Source organism: Pinus tabuliformis, chromosome 1_2 (assembly GCF_031772625.1).
Source record: "Pinus tabuliformis cultivar Carrire ecotype Pingquan chromosome 1_2, CPIR1, whole genome shotgun sequence".
In the NCBI taxonomy this organism is placed as follows: Eukaryota; Viridiplantae; Streptophyta; class Pinopsida; order Pinales; family Pinaceae; genus Pinus; species Pinus tabuliformis.
The window spans coordinates 839,310,378-839,326,518 of NC_142298.1; the positions used below are offsets into that span (position 1 = coordinate 839,310,378).

Consider the following 16,141-nt stretch of genomic DNA (forward strand, 5'->3'; position numbering starts at 1 on the left):
ATTGAAATGCTTTTCTTTTATTGCTAAAAACATGTACAGATGGTTTATCTTATATCTATATGTAATCGAAAAGAAAAGGAAAAAAACAAATAGAGAGAATAAATAAAAAAAAACAGATCGAAGGAAAAGCTAAAAAAAACCATCGTGTCTGATCCCTATATAAATAATTTGGATACCTTTTCATCCTATACCATGATTTATGTGAACCTGTTCTGTTTCATTCATTAAACATGGAGGACGTTTTCAGGGAATGAAGGCTATATGTCCAAGATGTAAATCGTGGGAACACTCCAAATTCAGATTTCTGAACAACAAGAGACGCTCGAAAAGGTTGCAGCCAAGATTTATTTGTAGGAGGTGTGATAAATACTTCACTCTAGGAGGAAAATTGTACAACACTTCTTTACGCCCGCCTTCAAAGGCCAGAATATTGTCTAAATGGCCATGCCCAGGCAAGGTTGCTGTTGCTTCTCCTTTTTGCATGAGTTCATGCAGTAACCAATATGGAGATGGTTACCCATTCGATAGACTGCATGTAGAGACTTCTTCAAATAGTTGTAATTGCATGCAAAGGACAGTCATGGCAGGAGCTTGCAAGACATTTGAGAGAGGGCATGGGGAAGCATGTTGCGGGATGCAGCACGCGTCAAGGTTGCAATCACATGGGAGAGATTTTTGTGGGTATTCTGGAAGAAATATATGTCATCATTGTTTGGAGAATCCATGCAGTGTTATTAATGTAGGGAGGTGCAATGGAAGCATGGGAATGTGGTGGCCACATGATGATGGATCATCCCAGATTTATTGCACAGCTTGTCATTCAGAACCTGATGTTATTCCTTTGACATTTCTGCAAAATTTTCAAGATGTGATGGTGGGAAATCAAAGAATTGACAACTGCCCCAATACTATTCCACCATTCAATAATATTGGGCTGAGTGAGCCGTTTGAGGTATCCCAACAAAGAAATCTGGAAGATGGTGTGTTGGTGTCAGAATCGGTTGTAGAAAAAGCTGCCAATGGAATATCAGTTTTTGGGGGACAAGAAGAGGAAATTGCAGATAGTAGCACTAATTCGCTTAGCCAAAAAAACACGGTGTTACATTCAGAATTGGGTAATGCTTTCCCTGCAGGATCATATAAGCTGGAAAAAGAAAATGAATGGTTGACGGAATTTATTGCACAGGGAGAAGGAGGAAAGAGCAGTGCAAATGGAGGAGAGAGTACAATTTCTGGTTCAGAATTAGAAGATAATTTAGATGTATGCCTGGGATTAGAACCATATGATTTTGACTGGTGGGAGGCGCCAACTCATTCTGGAATCGATGCTAATCACCTGGGTGAAAACGTGGGAGCTTTTCAAGGAGATTGCACCGTGAATGACATTGCTAATTTGTGGATGTTTTGATAAAAGAATTCAGCATGCATCTAGTTTTGAGATATTCAAGGCTATTTAATGAAGGAAATTTCTTTCATCGATTCCATGTATGACAAAGAAAATGGCTGTATAGATTTATATGAAAAAAATATAGAAACCAATGGAGAATCCTGAATATGTAGTATGAAGGCCATGGCATGGAAATATACTGTGGTTGTTTTAATCCATAGGTCTGTATATATCTGATAATGAATTTTGGCGATAATTTAATTCTTAACTGAGTTCATTGGGTTATTCTTTCTAAATTCCAAATTTGATTTGTTTATGAATTCCAAATTTCATTGGGTTATTCTTTATGTATATACCTGTATTGTTAATGTTCATTACAGAAAATTTCTGGTTAATTCTTCTGATATTGAAAAGAATTTCGGAACGCTTTTGTAATTGATAGAATTTAAATGGTTGATTCTTGAATAATTAATGATTAATGTAATATGGTTGCCATTTCTATCTTGGTTTATGTTCAAATATGCGTGTTTTCATATATTCTGCAATTAATTTTGCATTTTGGATATTTTTTGGAATATAAATGTTATATGATGTTTTTCTTGAATATATATGTATATGCTTTTTTGACGATTCTACCAATTCTTTACTTTTAAGAAATGCTCCCACTTCGTGTAATCTTTCTTTTGGTTATCTGAGTTTATTTGTTAGTTTGGGGATGGAATGAGGTGGAAAACCTCAATTGGAAACCAAGAAGATTCCACAATGTCTTCTATATGTACCTCATAAATCAAGAGTCATACTCTGAAATAAAGGGAAATAGTCTTGCATCATTGTGGATTGAAACTTGTTTTGTTGTTGTCATTTACAACAGTTGCTCCAGTGAGAATTGGCTTTATTGGCAGTATTGCTCTTGGATCTTCCATGTCAAGAGCTGAATGGTACATGGGTATTGTGACATGTCTCAGTCTCTAGAGTTATGAAGAGTCATGATGCAGTACTGAAATAGAAGTCATGTTGGTTTGCAGTAGTTTTCATCTGTGGTAAGGTACATTTACTTGAAATCTATGTACATGCAAGAATAATATGTGGTAGAACAAAAATAGTAGTGGGATTGCAGGTCATGAAAATGTACGGTGACTTGAGAAAATTTGCAGAAGAATGAAAATGGACTGGGATAGTTTGAGTGACAAGGTGTTACCTGTGTTGATTACCTACAAATAGGATGAGTGGGTAATAATGGATTGTGGATCTCTCAATAACCTTCAATTTGAGAGTTCTAGGAAAAGTGGATGTGAGAGTATATGTGGAAGTAAATTGTTGATATCCAAAAGCCCTAAAACTAGGCTCTTATAACACCTGATATGACGATACTTCGCAACAATGAAAATACAAACATACACAATAAGGAAGAATGAAAGTACAATGAATATTGCCAAATATAACACATTTGTACAAGGTTCACTAGGTTTAGTCTACATTAATCATAGACTTTGGATAAGAATGAACTATTTGATGCGTTACAAGATATGAAAAATGGAAAATCTCCAGGTATGGAACTCACTTGTTAATTCTATAGGGAGTTATGGTTTGTGACTAGTGACAATTTTATAACGATGTGTCAAAACCATTGATAATATAACATTTGGGGGAGCATGTCAATGTTGACCTGATGATCAATCAAGTTATTCCCAAGTGGGGAAATGAGACGTGGTGGTAGGGTGGAGATGAATTACCTTTCTTAATTTTTCCACAATATATGAAGTAGAGCACTAGCCAATAAAAATACTTATTTAACGATTGTACAATATGAGAAAAAAACATTCATTTACAGTTGACTCATGCTCAACAATATTATTACAACCCGTGAAAGGTGAATTTGCAAGAGAAAGTTTACAAAGGGTGATTTTCCCTAAAGATGCACAAAACAACAATCAATAATCACTCACATTATAAGGAAATCCTAGCCCAGTAGCAAGTATTCAAGTAACAAAGTAGATTGCTGGAACCGCACATATGTTGTACACTTACTTGTGAGATATATGCAGGATTACAAAATCGTTGGAGATGATAACACAATGTTACAATAAAATATACAAGGTTAGGTGAACGATCATTTTTGATCAAGTCATGTATGGATACTTGCAATGAAAAAGGTGGAGTGTAAAATACAAGGTTACGTTGCTTGTTATATGATCTGCTGTAGTACCCTTGTTGCATAAGTAGTGACATACGCTTTTGTTCAATTTATTGCACATGTATACATGTCATAGGCGATCTTACCTTACCTTGATAGGTATTAGAAATCTGGTTGGAACGAATGAAAATAATAGCACTCAGACAGGGAAGGTTATCTCTAGTGAGGGCATTTGGACTACTCATTTAGATATTTTGCTACAGGAAATAAGGATACTAGCTGTAGAATTTGGAACACTTAAGGTTTTTTGTAGCAGTACTTAGGTAAAATGTTGTTATTGAAACTTCATCAGATGGGTGTCTTGGATGCAAAGACCAATTATGATCAATGTTAAGAGATCCACCTTTTAGGTGAAAGCGTTGGAATATTATTAAATCTAGACACAGTGGCCATCTATGACTTGTATTATATATAAATATGCTTGCAGTGTGTTTTCACCCTATTATGACATTTTTAGTTGTATTTGGTTTATCTAATCTCTATTTGTTTGCAAACACACTTGATTTTGATGTTTTGGATTGAAGCCTTATCCACTATGTCCTTTTCTAATTTATCCTTGTTCCCATGTTGTTCCCCATTTCTTGTTATGTACTTAGAGTGTAGGACTATAAGGTGACTCTATCTTGAGGGTATTGAAAGATTGAAACACATGTGTCGAAATTTGATCCAATCTTGTAGATCCACTCCTTTCCCCTCCAACACTCTGAATATTATGTCTGTGGACTTTCATGTTTGAGTTCTTCATTAGAGATGTTATTTTCTCTTCTTTCAATAAACAAAGCAGTTACGTGTTTTTCATTTCTAATGGGTGGATGGGAGGGAAACTTTACACTTGCCTGAATTCACTGTTACTGATTGGTCTCCTTAACACCGTATAACTACAGCTTCATATTCTTATATAATTGTTAAAGTACTTTGAACTGGTTGGTAGTTTATATTACCATTTTCCGAAAGGACAAAACTGTAAGTGCTACGCTTTAAAAGAAAATATTGCTTATTGAAATTCCAAAAATATTATGTCTTCAACTGATGTGTGTGTATTCCTGTCTCCGTCATAGATGATCAACTTTTTATACTTGAAAGATCCTTTTGTTCATTGTTTTGATTCCCATGATAAACAGCTAGTTGATTACATTAATGTTCTGCTTTTCTTGTTGATTGAATTCTTCCTTGGATATTTACATTAATGAGTTTGTGTACTGCATTTGATCATCTATTTTTTGTTCACAATATTTAATGTTTTCCATCTGAGCTACTAACACATTAGATCCGGACATGTATGGTGATTGGTGTACGGGTGGAATTATTGGATGGATTGAAAATGGGATAAGGGGCGGGAATATATGTCCTTGGGATTTTTCGTGTGGAAACAGACAAGACTATATTTACCAATCTGAATATAATTTATTAAATGAGTTTTATACTAACATGTTAAGTGTTTGATAACATTTTCGAGTGCAAGACATGACCATTATGTTTTTGAGAGATATTTCATTTATTGTTATTTTTAAATGGGTAGTCTTCAAGAATTATGGGGCATCAAACCATTTTTTGTTTTTATATTTTTATTTTCTAATAAAGAGCAACTCAATATATGTTCAATGAAAATATGTAGTAAGTCTCATATGTAAAGATTTTAATGTTCTCATATTGGGGTGTAAGTATCAAAACTTGTCAAGTAAATAGGAAACTCATTGAGTCTACTTCGCGAGCAACTCAATATATGTTCAATGAAAATATGTAGTAAGTCTCATATGTAAAGATTTTAATGTTCTCATATTGGGGTGTAAGTATCAAAACTTGTCAAGTAAATAGGAAACTCATTGAGTCTACTTCGCTTGTCAGGAAAATCGGTAGCTCATCTATAACTCAGCACATCTTTGGCCAAAATCAACAAGCCTCTTATCTTACATTCTCAATCCATGGAAATCACAATTTTTTCCAAACTCATTGTTGAACATGACTAGGAAACTTGAATTGCAGCATGTGTGGTAGAGAGACACATTTCTTACTTCTTCTGAGTCAACGAATTGAAGTCTAGCAAGGATGGGAATGACTTCTGAACCTAGATATGGAAGGGCTGTTATAATTTCTTCCTTTTCATGTTCTTCCCAAGGAAGTGTCTCTAAATAGTGAATACACTTTGAAATTATTCAATCAGTATCAAGTTTGATAGCTTCTCTCAAGATGCTAAGAGCCATTTCTACATGCTACCATAGACCTATAATTAGATTGTTGTCCAGAATAAAAAAGCCTTGAAATGTTTAGATGAGGATCATATTTAGATTCATAGCAGTAAACTTATATGTAATTCTAGAAATTAGCATACGGGCTAGTCATTTGAAAGATGCTCCATAAAATATTTGCTCCATTTCACTAAATTTTCTGAATGGAAGTAAAACCAGTGTGCTCTGCCATCACTTGTCCTTAATCTCACAATTACATCATTGCTGAGATTGTCTCCAATTTTTTTAAATGCAGTATTGTCTTTTGCCATGGGAAAATGAAATCCATTCAATATTCATACTAAAAAAACAGTAACTTCAGGGGATGCTGACACATTACATCCTCATCCAATGGAAAGGTGTCTCTTTAAATATCTTATCCCAAAGTAAACAAGTATAATCATTATCACACCAGCGCTCTTGCCTTTAAAGTTTTCCTCAATTAACCCTTTAGTCCTTTGTTCACAAGAGGTCGAGTAAGAATCTGCCCAAGGATAAAAATAGATCTTGAAGGAAAATTAAGATGTTGTTTGTGATCCATCACCTTTTGTATAAGTGTATCATTCAAAGTGCGTGAAGGGTATGGCAACATTAGTTTAGCGTATTGAATTGAATGTGAGATGATGAGAGAAACCTCAGTACGTTAAAAGTGAATGTGAGACATAATGGCAAGCCTCATAAGTAAATTCCAACTGAGAAATTAATGTATAATGGAAGATCATAAAAAACAAATTCCAACTGAGAAATTAATGTATAATGGAAGATCATAAAAAACTCTAGGTGACTAATTAATGATCGTAGTATACAATTAAACATACGAAAAGAACTCCATTCTTTGCAATCCTTTACATGACATACACCAATTTTATTAAAATATACTAAATAGGTCACTTGAATAATAACTATATTTTTAAACAATGCCTTTCGACTTAAGACTCTTCACATGAGAGGCCTTATTGCACATTTGACATATGGATGCATCCAACTAGATATACATTAGTTTAGCGTATTAAATTGCATGTGAGATGAGAGACCTCCGTAGTTTTCAGTACATTAAAAGTGAATGTGAGACATAATGGCAAGCCTCATACGTAAATTCCAACTGAGAAATTGATGTATAATGGAAAACCTCATCATAAGAAACTCTAGGTGACTAATTAATGAATTGCATGTGAGATGAGAGAAACCTCCGTAGTTTTCAGTACATTAAAAGTGAATGTGAGACATAATGGCAAGCCTCATAAGTAAATTCCAGCTCAGAAATTAATGTATAATGGAAAACCTCATCATAAGAAACTCTAGGTGACTAATTAATGATGGTAATATACAATTAAACATACGAAAAGAAATCCATTCTTTGCAATCCTTTACATGACATACACCAATTTTATTAAAATATACTAAATAGTTCACTTGAATAATAACCATATTTTTAAATAACGCCTTTGGACTTAGGACTCTTCACACGAGAGGCCTTATTCCACATTTGACATATGGATGCATCCAACTAGATATACTTTTAAGTAAAGGATAAGTTCAGTTATTTGTGTGCATGCATCAAAAGAACTCCATTCTTTACAACCCTTTACATGATAAACACCAATTTTATTGAAATATACTAGATAGTTTACTTGAATAATAACGAACTTTTTAAACAATGCCTTACGGCTTAGGACTTTTCACATCAGAGGCCTTATTGCACATTTCACAGATGGATGCATCCAACTTGATATACTTTTATGTGAAGGCTAAGTCTAATTATTTGCATGCATGCACCATTTTCTTATGAATCTGTTTTGCATGAGATATGGTGGGCATAATGAGCTTAGATAATTAAATTAGCCAATTGTAAATGCAATGACTACTTTTGAATTGATAGAAGATACTATAGCATTAAAAAGAGTATGTCTTGGCTAGAAGAGATTGAACAAAAAATGAAATGTTCAAATGTCCAAATCGGAATTTCAATAGAGTAGGTATTCAATATGGTAAGGCCATAACAGATGAATTAAGGTGAAGGATACCTAAATGATTGAAAATGAACACTCCAACATAGTTTCAATTCCATGATATTTGTAAACGATTTGGAGCTTATCATGCATTTATTTAAATTAAATGACATGAAAGTTTTGATTACTATTATTTTATTATTAGCTAATTTGGATGTTAATCTACATAATATGTACTTTTGGATAATTTTTCAAGTAATTATGAAATATAATAGTGATGATTCATATTTTGATAGGGTGGCTTATTTATTTTCATACAGCGATTGTGCCTCAACATATGAGAGAAACAAATAAATGGTAGTGGGAGATTAAGCCATTTGGGTGGATGCTTGCAATGGATACGTGCTCCCACTGCCTTGATTCATTGTTGCAGGACAATTTTACAAAGGCTCTAGTGGGAGATTAAGCCATTTGGGTGGATGCTTGCAATGGAATATTGTGGTGGAGTAGCTCACGGGTGATCAAGTGCCTTTGATTTTGCTGGTTCAATAAGGTAATTTCGAGTCACGACCCTTTCTTCCAACCACTTCATCGACAGGTGGTCAAAAGAAAGATAACATAACTCAAGCTCTGAAAAACCTTAGCTAGGGAAATCCATAGATGAGTTTCTCATCCACGCTCCTATGATTGATGATCATAGGTATTTTACGATTTATATTAGAAGGTAAATGATGAGTACTTAATGGTTAATCTTCTTCTGACTCAATACCACATTCCTCTTATGCTCATGGTTCTCGAAATGAATCTGGGACTAGATTGGGAAATGATCCCTCTAAATATTTCTCTGTTTCTTATGTAGATTAAATTATTTCTTTTACTTAAAAAACTAGATTTGGATCTACAACCTTATGCACTGAAAGCTTGAATAGTTATTATTGGCATTGATGTGTGTTGCAATGTTTCAAATGTGTTGATTTCTTGGCATTGATGCCAACTTGGTTGCTTGGGTTATCATTGTGTTGGATATGCATGTGTTGAGGTGGCTAAAGATGGGTTGTGTATGGTTGAGGTGTAGATGGTCCTTGGGATGCATACTAACTTAGATTATCTTGGAGATGATGATGATCTCCTTGATCGTGTTGCAACATACAGATGGTAGTGGTTGCTACACGAGTTAGAGTTGAGGAGCTTGGTTGATTGGTCTCCATGTCCCATATTAGGTCTCTCATGTTGATGTTATACTTTGGGCTTGGAGAGGATCTACATGTGTTTATTGATGCTTGACATGGTTGTACATGTGTTGGAGGATGTCTGACATGTTTTCGAGCTGCATATTGATGGCAGAGGTGTTAGAGAAGTTTTGTGGATCAGAGGTTTTGTATGGTTGTTGGTTGACATCTTAGTCAACCTAGTTTAACTTGTGATGATGTTGGTGATATTTCAGTGACTTGATGAAATGTCTGATGTGTTATGGAGCTGCATATTCATGGCAGAGATGTGTTACATAATTTTGATGGATTAGATGTTTGATATGGTTATTGGTTGTTATCCTAGTCAACCTAATTTGACTTGTGAGGATGTTGGTGATATTACAGTGACTTGATGAAATATTGTAGACATGCCAGATAATTCCAGAAGTCGTTTAGAGGCTTCTCAATCTTTGGAAGAAGTTTGAGCAGTTTCTAAGAAGAGTTGACTGAGTTTTGACCATCCTTAACCCTAGTCACATGCATGCCGAGTCATGGGAGCAGATGAAAAGTTCTAGTTGCATGGAGCCAAGCATATGGGAGTGATTGAGGTTTTTCATGAGTTTTCACTATAAAAAAAAAGTCATTGGTGAGAGTGATGCCTAAGGTTTTCCACCAAAGTTGCATATGGTGACGATCCTTAAAAAAATGTTGTTTAAGTGCATATAGGGATGGTCCTTTAAGGTTTGTCACCAAATCTATTTTCAATGACACTTTTGGTCAAAATTGTTAAAGGCTCATCACTGATTCTCTCTTTGGTGACACTTCTAGTGACTGTTTTATTAGCCCTCACCAATTATTTTATTCATTACTTTTGGTGATAGTAAAAAACTGCTTGTCACCATTAATTATTCTAATGAGTTTTTAATGATGCTATGTGACTGTTGCTATATTTTTTATCAACTGATAATAATCTAAGACCATTGTTATGGAGTATTTTTTATTATGTATCCAAGGCCATAGTGGTTAGATTCAATCAATTTGTTAAGAAGTAATTAGTTTGTATCATTTCCCTCAAGTAATGAGAATATAATTCTCCTACGAGTCTACACATGCTTCATATTTGTCAGGTTTATTATATAGAAAATTCCCTTTAGATGAAGTTCCAGTAGTGTGTGTAGGAACCATATTATTCAATACATAATCAAGCTTCGTCAATTCTATTAATGAGAGAAACCTAGCACTCCTAAACACTATTTGCACACCTTGACATCCTTTGGAACACACTAATATTCCTTGGCACCTTGCATGTCTCGAAACATCTTTGTACCTAGAACATCTTGCCATGACTAGGATGCCTAAGCACATTTTGGAATGTCCCAACACAACATATCACTCCCCTAACATTTGTTGACATGCCTTGTAGTTCCTACAATGCCTTGGAACACATTGGTATGCATTGACGTACATTAGCACTTGGAATGCATTGGCACTTGGCATTTATTGGAACCTATTGTTAGTGTGCCTAGCATGCCCCTTTTGAAAAAGGTAAAGTCCTAACTTACTAACCCTCTTATGTGCTCATTTCCTTGGATTTTAGCTTGGGTCTCCCTTTTGTTGCATTGATACTCCTTGACACATGTTGGCACACCTTGGCACCTTACACATCCTAGAATTCCTTACACCTAACATGTCTTGGTATGCCTTCGCACTATTTGGCACATGTTAGCACACCTTGGAACTCCCGAATATACTTTGGCACTTCTTTACGTGCCATGTATTCCCTAGCATGCCTTACCACTACCTAGCATACCTTATCGCTCCCTCCTTGGCATGTTTAACACTCATTGACACTACTTGGAACTCCCTAACACTCCTTGGTATGCATTGGCACACTTTAGCGTTCTTTTGTAGTTTTTCTTATAGATTCAACAACTCATGTAATGTAATAAACTCAAGACAACAATCTACTATACTATTTAGCGGAAGACAAACTAGATCGATGAAAATAATAATCATAAAGAGGAAGAACATCAATGGCACATAATATAATATATCTCTTGGGAAAGGAACTACTCAAAACCCCTACTATTTATATTGCATTAATCAGAAATCTGAGTGAAAATACAAAGTTTGTTCTCACTAGAACAATTCCTGCACAAGCATAATCAACTCTTTGCTCACAAACTAGCTTGAACCAAACCTTAGCCTATTCCGTTGCTCCCCAAGGCCTTATTTCTTTGCACTGTTCCTAGAGGAATCAAACCATAATTAAAGGGAAAATTCGCTCTCCATAATTGCACAATCCAAACTTAGGTCCTCAACTGATTGCATTCACCATCTGTAAAATTAGGAAAATTATACAAATGATAGTACAATGTCCCTGCACTCTTATCTCAATTGGGTCTTCCTATGAACTGACACACATGAGTTATTTATGAGTGAATCTTCAGTTAACTGGTGTGGTACTAGTTGACGCACTAGTGCAATAATCCACTACCAGACCTCTACTAGTTCCTCCAATAGTTAGAACTAATTTAATTGATTATAACTTAGTTAGATTGAGTTATATAATTACAACTCCAAAGAACTCAACCTAGGCCTCTAAAATTTAGGGATCACTCTACATGACTCCAGATAGACTTCCAACTCAAATTTCCTGAGCCCACTAAGTCAACTTAACTTAGTTAACTGCTACAAGTTGCTATGAGAATAGAATTACAATTTAATTCACAATTTAATTCAACGACAAATTAAATTGGAATTCATAGATGTTATTTTTAACATTTCTTGTTGCTATTTTCAACACTCCTCTCAACAAGAAAGGAATTCAACTTTATCCCAGTCCTGAGCCTTTGGAATGTTTTGCATGCAAAACATCTTTCTAGTGTTGTAGCTGTTATCACAAAACCAGTACTAGGGGCTGCAACCAAGCAAGGCTTCATGTAACTGTTTCAGACCAGACTTTAGACTAGGAATTAGCCTTCCTAATCAGAGAGGGCTCTCTCACAGGCTTTTGATAGAAAATTAATCACAACAACAGAGGGCTAACTCTTCACACATTTATAAAAATATAGCTGGTTGGACATACATCAAATTGGTCTTCATTGGGCTATGGAGTCTCTCACAGTTAATAAACCAAATCACAGTCATCTCATAGAAGCCAAGGCTCTTTGCATCATCAGAGGTTCAAACATAATTTACCTAAATCAAAGCCTGCTGAACATACATGAAGTCAAAGCATTAAAAAATGAATTCTGAGTGATGTTCAAACATGCTTCACCAAAACCCACAGCTTGTCAAGCACACAGGAAGTCAGAGCATATAATATGAATTCTGAGGGATTGTGCCATAACAAGGCTGTAAAAAGAACATTAAGAAACTAAACCACCATCACATTTGAACAAAAAGATGCATTGAGAATCTTGGGAAGAAAAAACCCTGTTTGCCATTACTGTAACAGTCTTTACATAAGCTCTAAAAAACTCTGTTTTTGTATTAACAGTCCAACCCTTTCTACATCTAACCTTGGCCCATATATAGGCAAGCAAACTAAAACACCTCGAGCATCCTCCTCCAGCATGAGGGGAGCCTCGAAGGTGGCTATTAATTATTCCTACATGCTACTCACTAATGCATTAATTACAAATATGCTGAACTATAATTACACACTATCCTAATCAAAATAAAATACTAATTTCATTCTCCTCGTATGCTTGATGCTTTCTTGAATGCTTTGACAGCTGTCCTCCTCCAATTAATCTGATATGGCTGAGCTACAGGTGCAATGGATGCTGATTTAGGATGCTTAAGAGCGCTGATGGCTCATTAATTGACCAGAAGAGATGCTCCTATCTTAACGGTCTCTGTCTCCCAACATTCTCCTAAAGTATAGCAGCATGTTCCCAAATCTTTTAATAACTCCAGGTATGGAATGATGCCAGGTTTCTGATGTGCTGTAGGTGGTCTTGATAAACAGCTGTTCATTTTCCTCAACTCCTGCTCACCGTGTCAGACTAGCTGCTCTGCGCTTTTAAAATCATCACCTACAGCAGTTTCGTAGCGCGCTACGAAACTGCTGTGTGATTTCAAAAAATACACTCTTCCTCTCTGGTTTTCTAAATAATCATCAGTGTTCATGGCTTAAGCACTTGATTGTTTTGAAAAGGTTTGCTTGCAACAAATATCTCTCCTGAGGAAAAACTTGTCTCCTCTGTTAAAGGACTCTTGGAACCTCCCACAACATCCATGTAAGGTAATTTACTGCGTACTGGACCGTCCACAGAAGATGAGTAATAATGTCTTGATCCTTCTGTTGGTATAACCTTTTGCTCAAGATACTCCTCACACCTGAAGGAGATAGATTTGTCACATACCACAAATAAATTAAGCCTTCATAAATCCCAACTGGAACGTAAAGTCAGTGTAGTATTCCTTGCTGTCTTCAAATCTTCAAATGAGGTGATCCTTTTTAAAGTACAGATCTTAAAGTTGGAAGAATTCAACACTTGGACATTAAGCTCCTTAAGATTATCATACCAAACTATCTCACCCTTCTGTACCAATTTGACTAGGTCTACATATATCAACTTTGGCTTGTCTGTCAGCATCAGCTGCATCTTTTTGTTGTAAAGTTTCCGAATTTTCTTAACCAATGAAACCATCACAATGAACTCCCCTGGATCTAGAAATTTCTCCCATTTAGAGTCAAAAGCATCGATAGTATAAAATTTAGCCTTGTGCTCCTTATTCTCTACTGCCACTGATGATGAGGCCAACTCTTTCTCTTTGGGAGGTGCTTCATCATTAGTAGAACCATATCCAGCATGTGAAAGAAACCACCCAGCATCTTCAGCTTCATCTTCCTTGTCAACAGTTAATGGTGGGGCTAACTTTGGAGCCAGCATACCCCTAACATTATCCCAGTCAACTCTCTTGAAGAAAGGATGACTCTTGAGAGAAGCATACCCTTCAGGGCCAGAAGCCAATCTTTTAGATGGGTCCATATCCAGCAAACAATCAATAAGGTGCCGTGCTTCATAAGAAAAATATTCAGGAAATTTGAAACCTTTATCCATGATCCTTTGGAATGTGAGCCACTCACTGCCATCTTTAAAAGGTGATATGTCAGACAGCATCTGATACAAAGTGCAACCCAGTGCCCATAGATCGTTTCCAGTTTGTTTGAGTTTTCCATCCTCATACCATTTAGCGCAGCTAAGGCCTTCGACTTACTGTATACAAAATAGCCCTTTCCAACTCTAAAAATCATCTTCACCTGAAACTGTAATATGAATTTAAATAAAAAGAATCATAACTGGCGCAGAAAGGAAAACATTTAAAGAGTATATTCCGGTCACCACTATTTGGCAAAGTGCTCCAGTTTCTCTGATATAAATTGCACAGCCTCTGACTATTCGTGCAGCACCATGGCATTCAACTGCTGGATGTATGAATTCTCCCAGCAACAAGGTATTGTAAGTAACAGAGGAAATATAGTTCTTCATGGGCAAACTTATATTCTGCTTCTTGAGACTCTGTTTTTTTAGGCCATGAAGAACTTGGTTAATTTAATTCTCAAATTTCAGAGCTGTGATATGAACCGGTGAATTAAGTAAAGCCGAGGATCCATCTGTTTCTTCTGGAAGCAACCTAGATCTTCTCTGTAATATATTATGAACAAATGAACTCCCTTTCTGAGAAAACACATCAGATAAAGTATTTACTGCTTGGAAGATATCATGAGGTTAGGCACGAGTTGCAAACGAACCGCCAGATGGAGATTCACTGGTTTTGTTGTCTGCTACTTGAATTCTCCGCCATCCAATTGTCTCGATTCTGTAGGCTCCGGAGAAATAAATTGTAGGCCCTTTCTTATGTGCCCCTTAACATCATTCACGGTCATGAGGATTCGATTTAGCATGATACCGAGGACGTGGACGTATATAGATCAGCCAAAAGGCTAAACCTAACTCCTTCAGCGCCATCTGTATTATGATTCACGTCGGTGCCAAACCAATGACCTAAAATTTCGTTCTTGTTTAAAAGTGCATGATGTCCACATTAAATTACATTTAACTTTTATCCTAAGATTGCTCAGATAGTTTACGAGGATAGAACGGAAGTCTTGAACGAAAAGAACCCTGTTCGGATGGCGCAGGTGTATATAGTAACATCTTCATTACCTTTCGAAGAACTTTTAACCTTGCTACTTGGTCTGCCAATGACAATTCACCACGAACCAATCCCATCAACGAGAAAAGATCAATGCTCTCGACGTTTACTAAATCTCCATTTATTTCTATCAGGGATTTTCCTGAAGGCACCATGCGCTAACTGGTAATAATTTCATCTTTGATTAACTGATTAAGCTTCATTCGAGACAAAACGAAACCAAATTTGGAAAATTTTGGTTTATTTCTCGCACAGAATGCAATGGACCAGAAACCAGAACAATCCTCTGAGCTGTTTGATGTCCTAGATCTTTCAGTTCCCATATATCTTTTTCTGTGCAGCAGTGACTTTACAAAGTGTAAGGTATCCATTGGAAAAAGACCGAGCACAATATATAGGAAAAACATTTAACCTTGGGTACCATATTTTGCAGTGAAACAGAAACAAGGAATTCAAGAGTTCCAAGGCTTTGTCTTTTAAGAAAAGTAGCGCATCTTTGGAAACATCTTCCAATGCAACGACAAAACGGTCAAACCTCTGCTTTAGACAATCTTCCTTAGAGGTCACTTATGACCGAAAAATCAATCATCCTCAGATTGAAAAGCCGAAGTATCCTTATCTTTATCCTTGAACAAGGTGTGAATATGAACTTTATCATAAATATTTCTCAAATCTTTCAATCCATTGTGGCGCCCTGTTTTGTGAAAGAAGTTACAGATTGTGAAAAGACAATCCCAAATATCAAACACTCTATGTTTTATGGAATTTAATAGATTCTTTGTCTGGAGGATTCAACACAAAATCCCCTGCAAGTCTCCCACATTAGTATGTACATCTTTCACAATCACCCATGAACCAGACTTCAAAGATAACTCCCTTAATGTACTTGATGCCAAACCCACAATAGCTGCATCATCATAGGGTGCCTCCTTGGACACACTGTCACTGCCCTCATCAACATCCCTGGAGGGAAGCAAAACTCTATACAATAGGCATGCTAGGATTTAGACCTTCGCTGAAAACTT

The 16,141-nt window shown here is 36.0% G+C and overlaps 1 protein-coding gene across 1 annotated transcript; it reads right to left on the minus strand.

The window, feature by feature from the left end:
* Positions 1-13,078: 13,078 nt before the first annotated feature.
* On the minus strand, positions 13,079-15,271 carry LOC149208548 (3-phosphoinositide-dependent protein kinase 1-like). The gene is made up of 3 exons (XM_089398374.1): positions 15,128-15,271; positions 13,482-14,080; positions 13,079-13,292 (listed from the first exon to the last, which is right to left on the minus strand). Exons 1-3 carry the CDS (start codon positions 15,269-15,271, stop codon positions 13,079-13,081), a joined length of 957 nt encoding a protein of 318 aa, XP_089254500.1.
* Between the last annotated feature and the right edge of the window lie 870 nt (positions 15,272-16,141).